Source organism: Pseudochaenichthys georgianus, chromosome 12 (genome assembly GCF_902827115.2).
Source record: "Pseudochaenichthys georgianus chromosome 12, fPseGeo1.2, whole genome shotgun sequence".
NCBI lineage: Eukaryota > Metazoa > Chordata > Actinopteri > Perciformes > Channichthyidae > Pseudochaenichthys > Pseudochaenichthys georgianus.
This window is the reverse complement of record NC_047514.1, coordinates 5571351-5588931: the sequence shown is the minus strand read 5'-3', so window position 1 is coordinate 5588931 and position 17581 is coordinate 5571351. Positions and strand designations below refer to the sequence as shown.

The following is a 17581-nucleotide window of genomic DNA, read 5'->3' as shown; positions in this document are numbered from 1 at the left end:
TATGCCATGGAGCTAATCTATGTTGTTTATTTTCTTCTTTTTCAAAGGAGCAATGAGTCTAATTGTATTCGCAGCGCATCTGTAGCACTATCAACAACATGATCAATTTGGGGTGGTATACATTTTGTATAAGTTTCCTCCCCTACATGCAGACATGCTATCGAGTTAAGTATTGGTGGAATCTCTTCCTTAAATGTGGCTATAGCACTAACAGATAGGTTTCTGCTGCAGGAGCTTTTGACTAATGCTTTGTAGTCTAGTAACAGTACTTCAAAAGTTACTAAGAAATGGTCGGATAAAGCAGGATTATGCGGTTCGACTAATAGTTGCTCAATTTCAATACCATAAATCAGAACAAGGTCGAGAGTGTGATTATAGCAGTGGGTTGGTTTATTTACACAGAATCTACTATAGAGTTAAATGCAACAGTAAGGCTATTTTTATCATCGTCAACATGAATATTAAAGTCACCTACGATAATTACTTTATCTGTTTTAAGTACCAAAGTTGATAACAACTCAGAAAATTCTGATACGAATTCTGAATAAGATTGGCTGCACAGTTTTCCAGGTCGGATGTGTAAGACTAAAAACGAGACTTTCAAAGGAGGTATAATTTAATTTTGGTTTAGTATTGATAAGTAAACTTGAGTCAAAGATTGCTGCAACTCCACCTCCTCGGCCTGTGCCTCGGGAAATATGAGTATTGGTATAGCTGGGTGGAGTGGCCTCATTTATGCTGACATATTCTTCATGTCTCAACCAAGTTTCAGTGAGACAGCATATATCAATATTAAATCATTTATCAATATTGCTTTAGATGCTAAAGATCTTATGTTTAAGAGTCCACATTTAATCTTCCTGTTTTGTTGCACTGTGGTAGTTGTTACATTTACTTTTATTAAGTTATTATGTGTGACACCTCTATTAGGTTTGACTTTAAATTGTCCTTGGGCAGACACACACACCGCTAATATTGGGTATTTTATTGGAGAGAGCGCAGAGAAACATAAAACTGCGACTCCTCCTCCTGGTCTCAACTCCACTTTGTCATGGATTACGTCCACAAAGCTCTGAAATGTTTGCTGAAATGAAATCTGCACCTTCCAAAGTAGGATGAATGCCGTCTCTCTTAATCAGACCAGGTTTTCCCCAGAAGGCTTTCCTATTATTTACGAAACCCACATTATTTGATGGGGAAACCAGCGCTGAAACGATGACATGCGGCTATACATCTCATTGATCAGATTGGGGAGGGGACCAGTGAAAATTATCATCTGTCATCTAACAACTGATGGCATTTTTCATTCATTATATATATAGAAGTATGAAAAGGAAATCCCTCTTCCCAGACAGTGGCAGAAAAGCAGAAGTGGTGATGAACAAGATGACAGTATGACTCCTGCCCCTTAGTGTACAAACCCTACATGCTTCCTCCTGGCTATGATCACTAACTGCAGTAAGCTGTAATAAAAACTAACTGTGATGTTACCACCCAGTTGCAGTGTTTTTAAAGCTACATTTGCAAACTGATGGTTAAAACTAGCAACTTGTTGGGACCTGATTGTCTTGTCCAGCTGGCATTCATCATTACAATAATAATAATTTGCAATTAATGAGTGTTGCTAACTAGAATCATAAACATTTTTTGTTGCTCTACCAGGTGGCTATAGATGTAGACTGCTCTCACAGTTTCTCTTCTGATGTTTGGAGGTATATCAATCAAGAACTCAGATTCCAGTTTTCAGCTGCTATGTCATCCCTCTCTGGTTTATGTGGTTGCCATGGTCACACTACAAGCCGCAGTTGGAGGTGGCAGCTAACTGTTAGCAGGCCTTTTGCTTAGCCTATATTGAGGATTTTTCAAACAAAAGACAGGGCGTATGATTTCACACAAAGTAAATTCAACATTGTTTCAAGAATACTAAGGCTTCAAGCTGCACTGTTCATCTGCTACATATTCTTCCTATCATGATTGTTTCTACCCTGAGGCAATAAGAAAACAAATTCTGTTAATCTGGCAAAACCTTTTTTGTATACCTGTTCTTCAGTGATAAACAAAGGAAATGAAAGTGTTTAGATCAAACTTAGAAAATGGATCACCAGAAGACAAATGCTTCTCACTGGCCTCTTAGGGCTTCCGTACAGCTCAGATCGAGAGCTTGGTGTTGGTATGTTTATAGATCGTCCAAAACAACATTTGAATTCTACACTAAATTACATTTAGGCTGTACTAGTTTACATACAAACTGCACATCCAGGGGCCAAAAACACTGTAGTTCCATTGTGTTTCCTCTCCTTTGATATGATCTATAGAACCTAACAAAAAAACAATCTTAAAAAGTGACAGATTATGCTTATGGTAGTAATAATAATAATAATAATAATAATAATAATATTGGGAGGGATGAAACCCCTCTTTAATGGTCACACATGCAGAGCACACAGTGAAATATTTCTCTGCTTTAACCCATAGGAGTCTATTACTAGGAGCAGTGGGCAGCTATTGTACAGCGCCCGGGGACTGTCTTGAACACTATACTCTTGAAATGCACTTTGTAAGTATATTTAATGAGTTTTACATGCAGCTTTGTATGTCGGAAACAAAAGAAACAGAGATTGAATTCCCTTTTTCTCATTTTTTATTGTTTGTTGTCCTTCTTGTTTGTTTTTTACATCACCATCCATGGGATTTGACTCTTTTTCCATACTGAGCAAGCTCCCAGAAACCCCACAGCCACCAAGACAAATACCATCACACAGTTTCACTTTTACAAGGGGTGGGGGCTTACAGAGGGGGGTGAGGGGGTTTGGGGGCAAGAAGGTGTTCAACCAGCATCAACAAAGGAAGCTCCTCTCAGCCTGCAGCACGTTGGTACACTACATACATATCACTCGTATACAATTAGCATAATATGGCATAGAAAGCATTCCAGCCGACAGAGCGTTAAAAGGAGTATAAGTGTGTGTGTTTTAGTGTGTGTACGTTTGGGGAGGCATGGGACACGGGGAGGGGTGCCGGTGTTGACGGATGTGTTGTCAATTCTCCAGGCAAGGGCTGCATCACAGCAACTGGTGTTTAGTGGTGTGTTGGTGTGTGTTTCGTCTACAGTCTGTAGGCTTTTATTTCTAACCGATTCCTTTTTAAGCAGCAGGGGATTCCAAGCAACTCAGTAGGCCTACAGGTCGAAATGGTGCAGAACTGACACAGAATAATAATAAAAAACCTGTGTGTGTGTGTGTGTGTGTGTGTGTGTGGTGTGTGTGTGTGTGTGTGTGTGTGTGTGTGTGTGTGTGTGTGTGTGTGGTGTGTGTGTGGTGTGTGTGTGTGTGTGTGTGTGTGTGTGTGTGTAGTGGTGTGTGTGTGTGGTGTGTGGTAAAGCTGTTTCTAATAGCGCCAGGTCAGCACTGGTTGCGAATGGCAAACCTCCGACCTGACAAGCGTTGCCATGACAAACAAAAAAACAGAAACCCCGCAGGAGTGGAGGGGTCTGTCGCCTGGCAACAGCCAGTCCAGAAACATTAAAAGAGCCAAAAGGGAGGGAAGGAGGGAGGAGGAGGAAGACGGATAAAGACAAACTGAAAGGAAGGAGTGACGCGGAAAATACAAAAATACAAGCAGCATGCTATAACTCTCAAGAGCTACGTTTGTTGCCAGATTGTATTTATAGTGCTGGACTTCGCCTCCTAGATCTCCACCCACATACTCTCCCGCCTAAAGCAGCAGAGAGAAATAGTGTCGATTAATGTGAAAGGTCGCTGGTTCGGGGTCAAATTCCCACTCCTGACTGAACTAACACCTTGTTGTGTGATGAGTAAGTTGCCGTGGAAATTAAGTTTCCATTTTCCGTTCCTATCTGTCACATATTTGAATGCTTTCATTCCCCCTGCTGTGGTTCTTTTAAATATACACCATGCGTAACACTAAAAGACTTTGTCTTCTATACGTTTCCAGTTAGATCAGAGGGAAAGTTAAAAAGTGTGTATGAAAGCAGACAGCCGTGGTGTAGGCTATATCTAGCCTACAGTGTGCATGTGTGTGAGTCAGGGTTCAGTAAAGCTAACGCAAGCTCTTATGTGCTGCTATAGCGACAAGTAGCTCTTCACCACCCCTGTTGACTAAATGAAGTCTGTGTTAGTAGTATACATACAGAGTTAAAGTAACTGGGGCCTCATCATTACAGGAAAATATCCCTAGCTTGATTAAAAATGTACTCAAGACGGATCAGCCAGCCAGCCAGATAGATAGCACTTGCTCTATCAGCCGTGCTATCATGGAGGGAAACAAGAGACACGTTTTCCTAATAAATAAGTGTCATCATATGGTTGGAGTGGCCTTTCATGGATCATATTTGATCCGTTCCCTGCTTTCATTGTCATACAGACAAGCAGTGCTGTTCATTTACATTTAGACAGAGTATATGCCATCCTAACTTAGTAGGCTCTAGTTCTGTTAAAAGTAAATACTACAATTTACATTTAAAGGTTTTTATTTCCCTATAAGTAGTTAGGAAACATGTTTCTTGCATGTCATCCTAAACAGAGATTAGATTCTGTAAAGAGGCCCCTGATCCCTTTGTGAGCCTGTTACTCCGTGTCGAGTCATGGAGGGGAAAAAGCCTGCAGAGAGAAGGTGACTGGTGGCCAGGACCTCGTTGACACAAGAACTAACACAGGAAATCAGTTGCTTGGCTTAATGAAAACCAGATCACGTAAAAATAAAACGTCAAGTCCACAACAGTAAGCAGTGCTTTACAGGAGCCTGCTGTGCGTGCCCCATTCCTCACACATTAACACTGCACAAAGTACATTAGCTCATGTCTACTTTCAAGCATAAATCAATAGTGCTCAGCCCTTAGGCACCTAGTTACAGAATGACACTAAAAAGCAGTTTGACAAAGTTAAAAACTCTAAAACATTTCAAGATATCGAGCATTTTTCGACTTTTCAGGGGCTCTACCGGTAGGATAGCCCTATGAAAGCACAAACTCTGGCACCCTTGAATCGGTTTATCCTGGCTATTTTTACCAGGATTATCAGTACAACTTCTGTGGGTTCAGGCACAAATAGTAGAAAGAAAAGAAAAAGGGATTTGGATGAGTATAAAACAGTCACATTTGGAGGAGGAGAAACATTCTGTATGTAAATGCACTGGTTGGTGATGGGACAGTTTAACGGCTGACTGACAGCTGTCTATCAAAACCGTTATGATTACAGGAAACAAACTGGGGAATGTGTTGCAGTGAATGGCACCTTTCCCGCACCTCTAAGAGTTATTAATAGGACGGCATTAAGAGACAATAAGGCAAGGAAAGGTTTTGAAGTGACAGCGAGTACAACTTTCTCTTTCCTCCCTAAATCTTTCCTACAATTCTCCCACTTAACAAGGCCTAACGCTTAAAAAAAAACGAGGCAGGGCATAAAGCTCTATTTACTACCTGCTGAAGCTCCTTCTCCTAACACTCACAAGCTCTAAGGCGGCTGCCAAATATGGAATAAGGTTTTTTTTTACTTATTTAGCTTAGAGCAAAAGGGAAAATGAGATGAGGCCAGTGCAGCCAGAGTCTAAACCCAAATCAAATATTCGACGACCTGATGGCTAATAATCAATTGGAGATGGATCGCAGCCGTGTGTGATGGATGGCGGTGCACTGAAAAGGGAAGCAATTCAAAGGCAAACACAGTACAAATCACAGATACTCTGTTCTTTGCCTCTGATGAATAACTGTAAGACCATTTCAATCATCCAGCTTGACCTATTCAACGAAAGATAATCTAGTTTGTACAAATGCTCCATTTAAACTACTCTCCAAATGAAAAGAAACACAATGGACATCCTGCATGAAAATGTTCCTCTTCTCTTATTTCAGTCCCACTTGACCCCCCTAATAAAACAACAACAAAAACTTAAAAGAATACAATGGCAGGAGAAAAGTACGGTATAAAAAAAAGAAATAATGCAGTCAAAAGTGCTCAAATAAGTATTTCATTTTTTTCATCATATGAGCAGACCTTTTTTCTAACTGTGTCCTCTAGGATCCGGTTTGGGGAGGGGAGGAGGGTACGGGTAGTGGTAAAGGAGGAGGGGAAAGATGGAGGGAAAGATGGAGGAGGAGAAGGAAAGATGGAGGCTGACGGATGGACCGGTGCTGGGAAGGGTTTGGTTCCCGGTGTCGTGATTTTTCTCGACCCCACAGCTCCTGTCGGCCGACCCGTCCTCCGGTCTTTGTTTCCTCCTAAGTGGCCGAGGGCGGACCCCTAACCCAGGCTGGTGATGTTGGCCCGCCAGGGGGGGCCAAGGTGCGCTGGGTGTTCCGGCGAGGAATGTTGTCGTCCATCTGAGCGCCTGTGAGATCAAGAGGAAAGATGGGTATTCAAAGTTGTGGTTTCCCTTGGTTGTTTAAAGGTCTCCTATTATACTGTTTTTCATCGATATATTATAGGTCTCGGATATACAAAACATGCTCTTGAAGTGTTTGGCTTGAAACACCAAACAGATCATTGCAGCATTACCCATATCCCCTCTGTTTCAGCCCTGTTTCAAAAGTGCTGATTCTCTGTCTGTATTTAGACGCCCCTCTGAGAGCATCTTTGGTTGAAAAAAAACACAATGGTGCTCTAGGAGGAGATTCAGGTGATAAGGGGGGTGTTACCTTGGTTGCTGCTGGCTAATGGTTACACAAGCCAATAAATCAAAGTGGCCAAAATCTGATCAGCTCATTTTCAGACAGGTTTTATAGAAATGGATCAAAAAGAGAGAGAATCTTTTTTCCTGAAACTTCAGGATCCTCTTTACACAGAGGGGACACATGTTGATGTAGAAGAGACATGAAGAAGAGGGGGACACATGTTGATGTAGAAGAAGAAGAGGGAGAAGAGGGGACATGAAGAAGAGGGGACACATGTTGATGTAGAAGAGACATGAAGAAGAGGGGACACATGTTGATGTAGAAGAGACATGAAGAAGAGGGGACACATGTTGATGTAGAAGAGACATGAAGAAGAGGGGACACATGTTGATGTAGAAGAGACATGAAGAAGAGGGGACACATGTTGATGTAGAAGAGACATGAGAAGAGGGGACACATGTTGATGTAGAAGAGACATGAAGAAGAGGGGACACATGTTGATGTATACAAAAGGCACATAAGTGGACTTAGCATAATAGGTGACCTTTAAAATTGTATGTGGGATTTCCATACATTTTACAACTGGTTCACTGAACTTGGTCTAACCTACGGAAGCCCTCAGGGGCATGTACGAACAAAATTAATAGCATCTCTTTTTTGTTATTATTTTCTCAGGATAACCTTCTCAAGTGTTTTTATTTAATTCTATGAAGTATGGTAGTAATGTGCTTTTCAGGTGATATTTCTTTGTCAGGATCACTTTTAGAGCAATCATAACCCGTTTACTTGCATGTGAATCCAGGTTAATTTCTCCATACACCTTTAATAATAGGTCATATTTACCTGCATGTATATATGTAACAAAGTTTAATATAAACTAGGGCTGTCAGTCGATTAAAATAGTTAATCGCGATTAATCGCAAATTAATCGCACATTTTTGATCTGTTCTAAATGTAACTTAGAGGAATATTTTTCAAGTTTTTAATACTCTTATCAACATATGAGTGGACAAATATGCTTTATGCTAATGTATATTATCATTTGAACAATGACAAATATTCTCATGAATATTAAACACAACAACCTCTGAACATTACAAATATTCGCCTCAATTCAACCTGGAACCTCTCTCATACAATAATACAATACAAATGTGTGTGTGTGTGTGTGTGTGTGTGTGTGTGGTGTGTGTGTGTGTGTGTGTGTGGTGTGTGTGTGTGTGTGTGTGTGTGTGTGTGTGGTGTGTGTGTGTGTGGTGTGTGTGTTGTGGGTGTGTGTGTGTGTGTGTGTGTGTGTGGGTGTGTGTGTGTGTGTGTGTGTGTGATGGATCATTGGAGCTATGTGCAACTCAAGGCATATGCTCGAACCGGTGCTGCCTGGACGCTGCAATCATGTTGCGCACTATCCGAGCTGAGTGTGCTGACTTTTCGTACAATGTCCCGCTGTCTGCTTCCTGCATAAAGTCAAGTGCTCGGCGCAGTTGTGGCGAAATGTCGCTCCTCTGTTTTCATTGAAACAGCTCCTTATATCCGTTAGCGCAGCTAGCTAGCACCAGATGCTAACAACAACAATGCACGTAAGGTCTCTCTCTCGCTCGCTCGGGCCACACATACACACACCCTCCCGGTCCTCCCGATGGCCAGTCGGTGCCTGCCGGTGAGTGTGGAAGTGTGGTCTGCCACAAGCGGGCGGCAGGAGCGGGGCTGTCAGCATCAGCTTGTAGATGGTATTTTAAACTCGATGCGCTCTGTTATTAACGCGTTAACTTGACAGCCCTAATATAAACCTAAGACCTACAGGATTTAAAACATGGTGTGTATATTTTTTTGCATCTGTTTTTTAACTCAAAAAGGAGAGAAAAATGATTTAGGTCGGACATATACGGAAGAGGATTAGGGCCACATAAAAAAAAATGTTGGGAGGATTTTTGCTGACTTTAATCTCAGAATTCTGACTTTTTTCTTTTTTCAAATCCTCCCCAAAAAAAAACATGTGGCCCTAATCCTCTTCCGTAGACATAGAATAAGGATCATGGATATCATAAAGTGGCGGGAAAATGTATTCCATGCATTGATTCATTCTGCACTGTGTTTAACTAAACTAACGTAAAGTCTATCAGAAATCAGTACTTTTTTTTATCCTGCGAGAAACTTGCTTTTGTAACAGTTGCTCCATTTGAAAAAAATACAAAATTGAACATATTTATATGAACACAGGAAGGGAGATGTTTATGTGCAATATTTAAACGAGGTACATTGTCGATTAAAAGATAAAATAATAGGAAATAGAATAAATATTGTTCAAACTAAAATGCGCATATTTAATTAAAACATATAACATGTTTTTACAATATATACACTGGTGTTTGAGTACTAATACGATATGAATGCTGAATTGCACCGCCAAGCAGGCAGGGTCAGGGGAAAAAGTGATGGAAATTAGCTGGAGGTCAATAATGTGATTACAGAGTTTACCTTAGTTGAACTCTTTATGGATTGCATGTAACCATGCCATGAGAGAATCCAATAGTTTGCAGTGACTCAGATGGATTTGGTTCAATGTTCTCTCTCCTGAATGATGGTGTGTTGGAACGCTTTACGTTTCCATGTGCAAAAAATAGATGCTGAATGGTGTCCTTCGCTCACTTCATAGATGTTCATGGTACCAATAAGCAGCACTTCAAAAGTACAGAAGTGCACTTCCTCTAATGCTGGGGATATCATGCTGTGTCGTGTAATCATTTTACAACTGTAGGTAGATGAGTGCAAAATGGAAGTTTGTTATTCCCTTTTGTCTTTTCAATTGAACCAACATAACAGACATTAATTGCAAACTCTGGTTAATTAGCCATGTATTTAAAGAGTTTAAAGCAAAAAGCCAAAAACTATTTTTGTCTGTGTATTAAGGACATTGTAAGTAACCAGAGCCAGGAGAGGGGGGGGTATATTATAAGCAAATAACTTAGAATATTCAAGATAAGAGTTAGTTTTTATTAAGAAAAAAAAATGTAGATCAAAGTGGTAGATTGATGGGGGCAAGAAAAAAAAAAGATCATACATTCACAATAAATTAGCTGATCAGAACTGACCGGAGAGGCTGAACCCAGACTGGTGCAGGTTACGGACGGGCTGGCTGGGCTGCTTGGCCGGCGAGTTCTTGGCGGAGGATGCAGGGGTCATGGTTTTGGGGGTGACGGACACCTCGCAGACTGGGCCATCATACAGACCTCTGGGTACACCCCTCAGCTCAGCAAGCTGGATGCAAAAAAGGACACAACATTCATGGCAGTGAGAATAAACAAGAAATATCTCTAAAAAGCTGCTTCATCCCCCAAAGTCCTAAAAATGATTAATCCTTCGAAATTGCTGGGTGTGGAGCTTTGCCTCCGATCTAACTATAGTTTATGTTAGAGAATGGTACCCTGCTGCGAGCCTTTATCCTCTTGTAGACGTAGTCGGGGAAAGGCTTGCGGGCCACGAAGCGCCCCGAGCCCTCGATGGTGTGGAGGTTCCCTTCCTCCAACACGATCTTCCCCTGGCTGATCACCACCAGAGGCCCGCCGCGCACCTCCGTGCCCTCAAAGATGTTGTACTCCACAGTCTGCAGAGAAGGGAAAAGATAGATAAAGTGTGCGAAAATGAAGTGTGAACATCTCAATATAACATATTTCATACGCAAAGACAGTTCAGTACATAATGAATCCACTATCCTTGACATTAGTTTTTGATGAAAGTGGGTCAATTCAGTTTGTGTGGGTTTGTTGTTATCTCAAGTACGCCTTTAAGATTTCAGTCTCCAAATGATAACTGGATGCTGAGTTCATGTGGTGCTGGAATAATCGGAAAAATGTGTTTAGTAGAAATGTCACATGTATGCCCCTAAAGATGGAACAATAACTCGAAAAGTAATATGGTATTAGGTTGTAAGTTACCCAAAAAAGTAAGAAAATAGTAACGCAATCTTCTATTGAATTTAGGTAAATCATTTTTATCCCAGCTGCTTGTACTTCAAACTACTAATGAAGATAAATCCTCACAGAAACACACTTAAAGCTGATTCATCTCCAGCTGATTTCCCACCATCATCATAAAGATTTAACATCGGGCTGTATCTGGGAGAGTTGCAACTTTCATTCACAGCTTTATCCAAAAATCTCCCTCAGACTTCCTCTGGAAACTTGCCACAGAAATATTGATGCCCTTTCCAGCCTGTGTGTTCACAGATGTTGCACGCCACCGTACTCAATTGGCAGAATGTCGATGGATTACAGTGCACTTGTGAAAGGAGCTTAACTGATTCAACTCGAACAGAGATGAAAGCGAATCGCTAGGCAAAAATAAAACGCCTGATGTGGTAAACAGACCTCAGTTCTCAGGGCCAGAGGAGGAAGAAGGAGATGAAGGAGCAGTGTCCTGTGAGGGGTTTGGCTGTGTGTGGACAGGGAGGGAGTGGAGGTTGCTGTGTGACGAATTTGGACGCTGTATGAATGCTCTTTCCTAAAAGCTACTGGAGCTGAGGTCATGGCAAGCTGGTGGAGTCTGAGAGCCTGCAATGAGATCACCAGAAGGCTGGGCTATCCTGTGACGCACACACACACACACACACACACTTAGAATGAGCAGTTTCTCCCTTGAACATCGGTCATTTTTCTGACCAAGCGGAATCAAAAGAAACTAAAGAACATGGGCTTAAGCAAACGGAGTCCGAGGACATACGCAGTAATAGTCTCTGTGTCTCACAAACACACACACACACACACACACTCACACAGAATAATCCGCCTGCTAACAATCAGAAGCGATGTGTTCAAGTTCCCTGGCAGATTTGAAGGATGACATCACTCCCTTGACGATGTGTGAGGTCCACACCCTGTTCAATGGTCAGACGTGGATACAACCAAAAGTGCAAACATAAATCAGTGGCTCTCATGGTCCTGAATAATATTAGCTGGATTCTAATAATCAAATATTTTTTAAAAAGTATTTATTTTGAAACTAAATAAATGTTTTTGTACGAATCTAGGATGTATATAATTGACAATCACTAACCTGCTTGGTATTTTTTTAACTTTTGGAGTAACGTTTCCATCAAAAGTATTCATATATGTATTGCACCTTGTGGATAAGTCAAAATTAGTTGCATTATTTTCAGCTACTCACTCATTTTTAGGGCCATTGATGCCTGAATGTAAAACACCAGTAACCTGAGAAGCATTTAAAAGAATCCACTATTTTGAGAATGTCAAAATGTTTGACTCTGAATTTATCAAAAAAAGCCCTGTGGGCAGAAACCACATAACAAACACACATCAATATTTGACGTCAGGTGGTCTCAGCATGTGTAAATATTATTAGTTATGAAACTCTGAGAGAGGCTGGTACCGAGTTGTGGCTCTTGGCAGAGATGATCTTGGTGACGTCGGGGTCCCACAGCACCAGGTCGGCGTCTGAGCCCACGGCGATGCGGCCCTTGCGGGGGTACATGTTGAAGATCTTTGCTGCGTTGGTGCTGGTCACCGACACAAACTGGTTCTCGTCCATCTTACCCGTCACCTGGAATCAATCAGAACTGGGAGTGAGAACAGAATAGGAACCACTGTCCCACTTTCATTTAGTCCTGTCAGATCTGATCTACTCCATGCCATAACTTTTCCACATGTTTATTCAATCATTCTTGCTCAGTACGGACTTTTATGTTCTTCAGTCACAGTCATTTGCTTATGTGTGTTATGATGGATATTCATTTGTGTGTGTGCATGGTTGTTGCGATGATTTCCCCTCTTGCCGGTGCATGTGTGTTGTCAAATTGCTCTACTGTTAGCATTTAATAAAGGCAAAATGCTAATGAGTTAGACAACATGCAAATGTGAATAGCATGACTAAAAACAGACATATCTTTCTGGTTATTTTAAATCCAATCATTTGATTTTGCAAAAGATTAACTATTTGATTGGTTTGATATTGTTGTTACATATATGGTGTGGTATCTATATTTCTTGCTCCTTTTTTGCATGTTGTGTATTTGCATTTTTCCGCATATTTTTTACAAGAAGATTAGGCAACACAAATATTTTTGTTATACCATTTGTAGAATTACATTTCAGAGATGCTGGGTGAAATTTGTTACAGACGATGCAGACATTTCTTAAAATTCCAGAGCCCTTTAAAGTCGAAAAATCAACATTTAATGAAAATTCACAACATGCATTTGAAAAAACAGACTGCTTGAACCAATATTTGTTGTCGTTTAGCCTTTCAAAAACAATATCGTTTAGTGTGGTCAATCAATGTACTGCTTTCATGCTTGCTGCTTAAAAAGGGAGGCAATGATGACTTGTAGGAATTAAAGAAAGCTGATTATTTAAAGAAAGCTGAATAAAAAAAAAACTGATTTGATTGGATGATTACCTTTATTTAAATTGAGGATTTGTTCAACATTGTGATGACATGATAAAATATCACAGCAAATGTTCACGCTTGATTCAAAAACCTCAATAAAAGCTTAAGATGTTTTTTTAACAGCATTCGAAACAGCCCTACTATGGGCTTCATTTAAAAAGATTTTATAAAAATACGTACCACACACTTGGTCCCAGATGATAGACATCCTCTCCTCAGTACCATTGACGCCTTCAGGGATCAAGCTGAAGTCGTCTTTGCCCACGGCACGCTGGGCCGTGTTAAAGGGACAGTGCGCACTTCCTGTCACCTGCAGGTCACCACTGAAAGAGAAAGTTAAGTTGTCACACAAAGTCCAATTTGTCATTAGGATATTTCTCCCTGTTTGGATCCTCCCTCACCAGGACAGCAGGGAGTTGAGATAGTCTGGTGTGGTGGGGTCGGGGCTCAGGGGGGGGGAGGTGACGTAGGCTGCTGCCTTGGCCCAGTTCTTGCTCCAGTAGTGAGAGCCGTCTGTTCCCAGGCTCGCAGTGATTGGCTCTCCGTAGACCACAGTGCCTGCAATAACAATCCCAAATGTAACACCAGTTACTACACTCCTAAATGTGTGAGTGTCTGTTTTGATGTCTCTGTTTGGCAGATACACCGCATGAATACACTTCAAGTTATTTCAGGAGTTCCTAGTCCAAAACCTAAGATTGAATAGTGGAACCCCACAAATTAAGTGTTTGTCAGTGTTAGTGGGGTAGATCGAGGATTTGTTTTAGGGCTCATCCCTTTGGTTTCTAGTTTTGGAAAAGAGACATTAATAGGCTATTTTTTTTTAGGTATGGTTGTTTGAGACACCCATGGATGGGTATGGAACCAAAATACACATTAAAAAAATGCATCTTATTAACTTTTCTTAATTTACCATACCAAATGTGAAATCAATATATGTAGGTGACTTTCTTTTCGACTATAACACAAACAAGGTAGGTATCTTCTGAAATCGGATCTGTCCCATTTAAATGGTGACATATTGCAGGAAATGATGGATTTGATTTGTGTATTTTGAGTCTCACCCTTCTTCCTGGCCTGGGCGATGACATCAGCAGCGCTCTTGCTCATCACCTTGGTAATGTAGAGAGGGCAGTTGGTCTGATTGGCCACCGTCACAGAGCGGTTCACAGCCTCCGCCTCCACCTGCACAAGAGAGGGGACAACAGAAAGTGGAGGGATGATATTAGTTTGATATTCCACTTCTACATACTTTTTTATTCAATACTGACCACCACATCTCCATTTCCCTACAAATATTACCTCCACAGCTCTTTCCCCAGTCCTATGGGAAATTCATCAATTCCAACTTTAAAACATTCGGGGTGTTTTTTTGTATAAACAATACTTCAGACTTTCTTAGGAATTAAACACAAGACCAATACACAGATAAAGTGTCGATCAAAGTGAGTTGAAAAACTGGTTTACATTCGTAAACAGCCTTTGGACAACATTCTTAAGAGAGTAGATCCAGAATTATGTTGAAAATGTTATCATTTTGGGTAGACATTAGCTATTTGCCGAGAGATTAAAAAGAAAGAAAATGAATACCACTCTCATCTGTACACCATTTATGAAACAGCTGGTTAGCCTAGCCTAGCTTAACGACGGAAAACAGCTAAAGGAAGGGACTGAGAGTTCATCATTTTCACTTGTTCCGCACTTTGTTCTTTGTATGTACTGAAAAAGAGGGGACAATATGCTATGTAGTCCATTGAGCTTTGGACAGAGTCATGGTAGCTGTCCGTCCCCCCCCAACTCCAATCGTTGTGCTAAGCTAAGCTAACCAGCTCCTGACAGGATCTTTATATTCATGGTAATGACACGGCAAGAAAGCGAAGAAAGCTATTTTCTAAAATGTTCATTCAAGTGTGTTGATGCTTTAAAATCTGATTGTCATCCATAGCAACAAAAACAAGGTAAAACACTTAAGACAATCCTGGCAATTTATTTTGAAAAGTGAGATGGCAGGATGGTGATATTTCTGTGTCACACAAAGTGTTCCAAGAAGGAAGAACACTCTTCTTTTGGATCATACTGTATTACTGTATTACATATTTTTGGTTGTCTTTTTTGCCCAACCACCAGCGTTGCTAATAACACTATTATTAAATCCGTAAAATAACAGCTTGGATTACAATCAAGATTTGATTAACCTAAGCAGGAATTGCTCAGTCATGGCAACTTCCTGTAGGGTGGTGAGAAACCCTTTATTACTTTACCTTACTTAAGTGAAAGCATGTTATAGCCACAGAGGACAATACATGCAATTTATTTTTATTTGAAGAAAACCTTCCTTTAGAAGAAGACGGACAGTTCAATCATTAAACCCAGCTGCCATAAGTCACACTTCATATTTCAATCACTACTTTGTTCCACCGTCTGAATGTTCATGGGTAACAACCAAGGTGCATGGAAAGGATGTGCTCTTAACTGTAATGCCTCTGTGCTCCCAACAGGAATTTTCAAGCTAAATATATGGAGGTGGATCTGAAGCGGATGTTTAAGTATTTGCCAAGGCAGCGGGAAACCCATGCGTCAGTGTAAAACTGTCAAACAATGTAAAGCCAACAGCTGGGAAGCTTGGAGAGGTCAAATACCCTTCAAAGCGGGGAAAGGACTCAAGAGATTAATTGATTTATCACTTCCCAAAGTCACACCAGATTGAGGTGGTCAGTGTCCACGGAGCTGAACCTGTCTTACCTCCTCAGGGCGGCTCAGCACGTGTCCCTCAGGCCCAGTGATCCCCTGCTCCAGGATCTTCTGCTGCTCCTAAACACAAACAAACAAATCAGCTTGGAAACGGGAGATATTGAGTCCTGTCAATGTGCATGCATCGACACTTAAAGCCTAAGACTTCATTGGCTGACTCAATACCATGATGTATTCATGTCTAGATCAATTCCTCAGGAAGTGAAAAGGCGCTGAAGTAATTTTTTCATAATCGCCAAACGGTGGTGCTACCGCGGTGTTAGTCACATGACGTCATAGGGCCCAAAAGTACTTTTTCCCCCATTGACTAACATTGGGAAAGAGACGTCTGTAAATGAGCAGATAACTTGTTCGCAGCTAATCCAACTACCCAGTTCAACACTTGAATAGCCCTTAGGGTTGGGTCCTTGTGAGATGTGAAATGCACTGAAAGTAGAATCAAGACTTATTTTTCCTCTTTATTCATTTAACTACAGCTGAGACCAGAAGTGTTGTAAGTCAACTTAAAGAAAATAAAGTATGCATGTCTATGGGTCCAAATCAAGGTAGTTTTATACTTGAGAGTCAAAGCACTTTGGCTTATTGTGCCACTGAGTAACTTGAACAGAAATGAACACTTAATCCAGTTCTCGTAATACATCCTTGGTCCAGATCCCGGCTCTTATGAAGTGAAACGTCGTACCTCAGCTACAATGTCTCCATTCTCAGCGTGCACCTGGGCGATGGCTCCCAGATCTCGGATCACACTGAACACCTCGTACACCTGCAGCGAAGAGAGGGAGGGGCACTTATGATCTGATGCATGAAAGCAACTTGTCAACACACATTTATACTGTCTTCTCTCTACGGTATGTCATCTCGGAGTTTCAAATAGCAACAACCCAATATCATTCATGAAAAGTGAAACACTGACAGATTACATCTTCTTAAAAAGGGACACCTTTATTCTGAACTTCCCATGGCACATATGTTTCACCATGTCTGTGTATTGATTGACTAGTTGGTGTAGAGAAAGCATATCATATGTTGTTTTGAGGATTGTTTCCCCCATCTTTGTTTCTTTCAAATAACATTCCTATCAGTGTGTTTTCTAAAGAATAAATACAGAATATATTTGTCTTCCTTTAGTGCTGAAGGGGTCTTTGAAAAAACACTTTTCATCTGTTAAACAGGGTTCTGACAATGTTTTTCTTTTTGTTCTTGTCAGTATCATTGTCAAAGTGCTTTTCAAGTCATATTCACAGGAGAGAAAAATATTTGGATTAAATTTAGAAAAGGGGTTCAGAGGAAAAAGAAAGTCTCACTTGCCTCCCACAGCTTTGATGGAGTTCTGACAGTTTTTCTTTTTTTGTTGTTGTGTATTCCTATTTTTAGCCATGTTCGGGATGCCGATGTGAGTCTGACATTTGAGGTTTCGAGGGAAAGTATGCTTTTATGGTGAAACGGAAATTCGACACCTCTCTCTCTCTCTCTCTCTCTCTCTCTCTCTCTCTCTCTCTTCCTCTCTCTCTTCCTCTCTCTCTCTCTCTCTCTCTCTCTCTTCCTCTCTCCTCTCTCTCTCTCTCTCTCTCTCTCTCTCTGATTGTTTATCAAACCCTGCGATAACTTCAGGGACTGTAGGGAAACTGACGAGTTGAGTGAGTCATCACCTCCTGACTGCAAGACGCGTAACAATAAAGAGTTGCCAGAGTTTGACGCGAGAAAGTAAAAATGATAATCTCTTTTTCTCCTCACACAGGTGCAAAAAGAGCGACACAGATCTGTTTCAAAACACATTGACGCACGGACTCATTAGTTTTGTGC

The 17581-nt window shown here is 41.0% G+C and overlaps 1 protein-coding gene across 1 annotated transcript in view; it reads right to left on the bottom strand.

Annotated features, from left to right (window-relative positions):
* Nucleotides 1-6099: 6099 nt before the first annotated feature.
* Nucleotides 6100-17581, bottom strand: part of dpysl2b (dihydropyrimidinase like 2b) — a 28608-nt gene continuing 17126 nt past the window's right edge. Inside the window, 10 exon segments of the mRNA XM_034096639.2 lie at nucleotides 6100-6280; nucleotides 6283-6345; nucleotides 9718-9883; nucleotides 10050-10229; nucleotides 12011-12181; nucleotides 13215-13350; nucleotides 13429-13585; nucleotides 14092-14212; nucleotides 15770-15838; nucleotides 16461-16541. Of these exon segments, the coding sequence (XP_033952530.1) occupies nucleotides 6258-6280; nucleotides 6283-6345; nucleotides 9718-9883; nucleotides 10050-10229; nucleotides 12011-12181; nucleotides 13215-13350; nucleotides 13429-13585; nucleotides 14092-14212; nucleotides 15770-15838; nucleotides 16461-16541 (1167 nt within the window). The 3' untranslated portion in view covers nucleotides 6100-6257.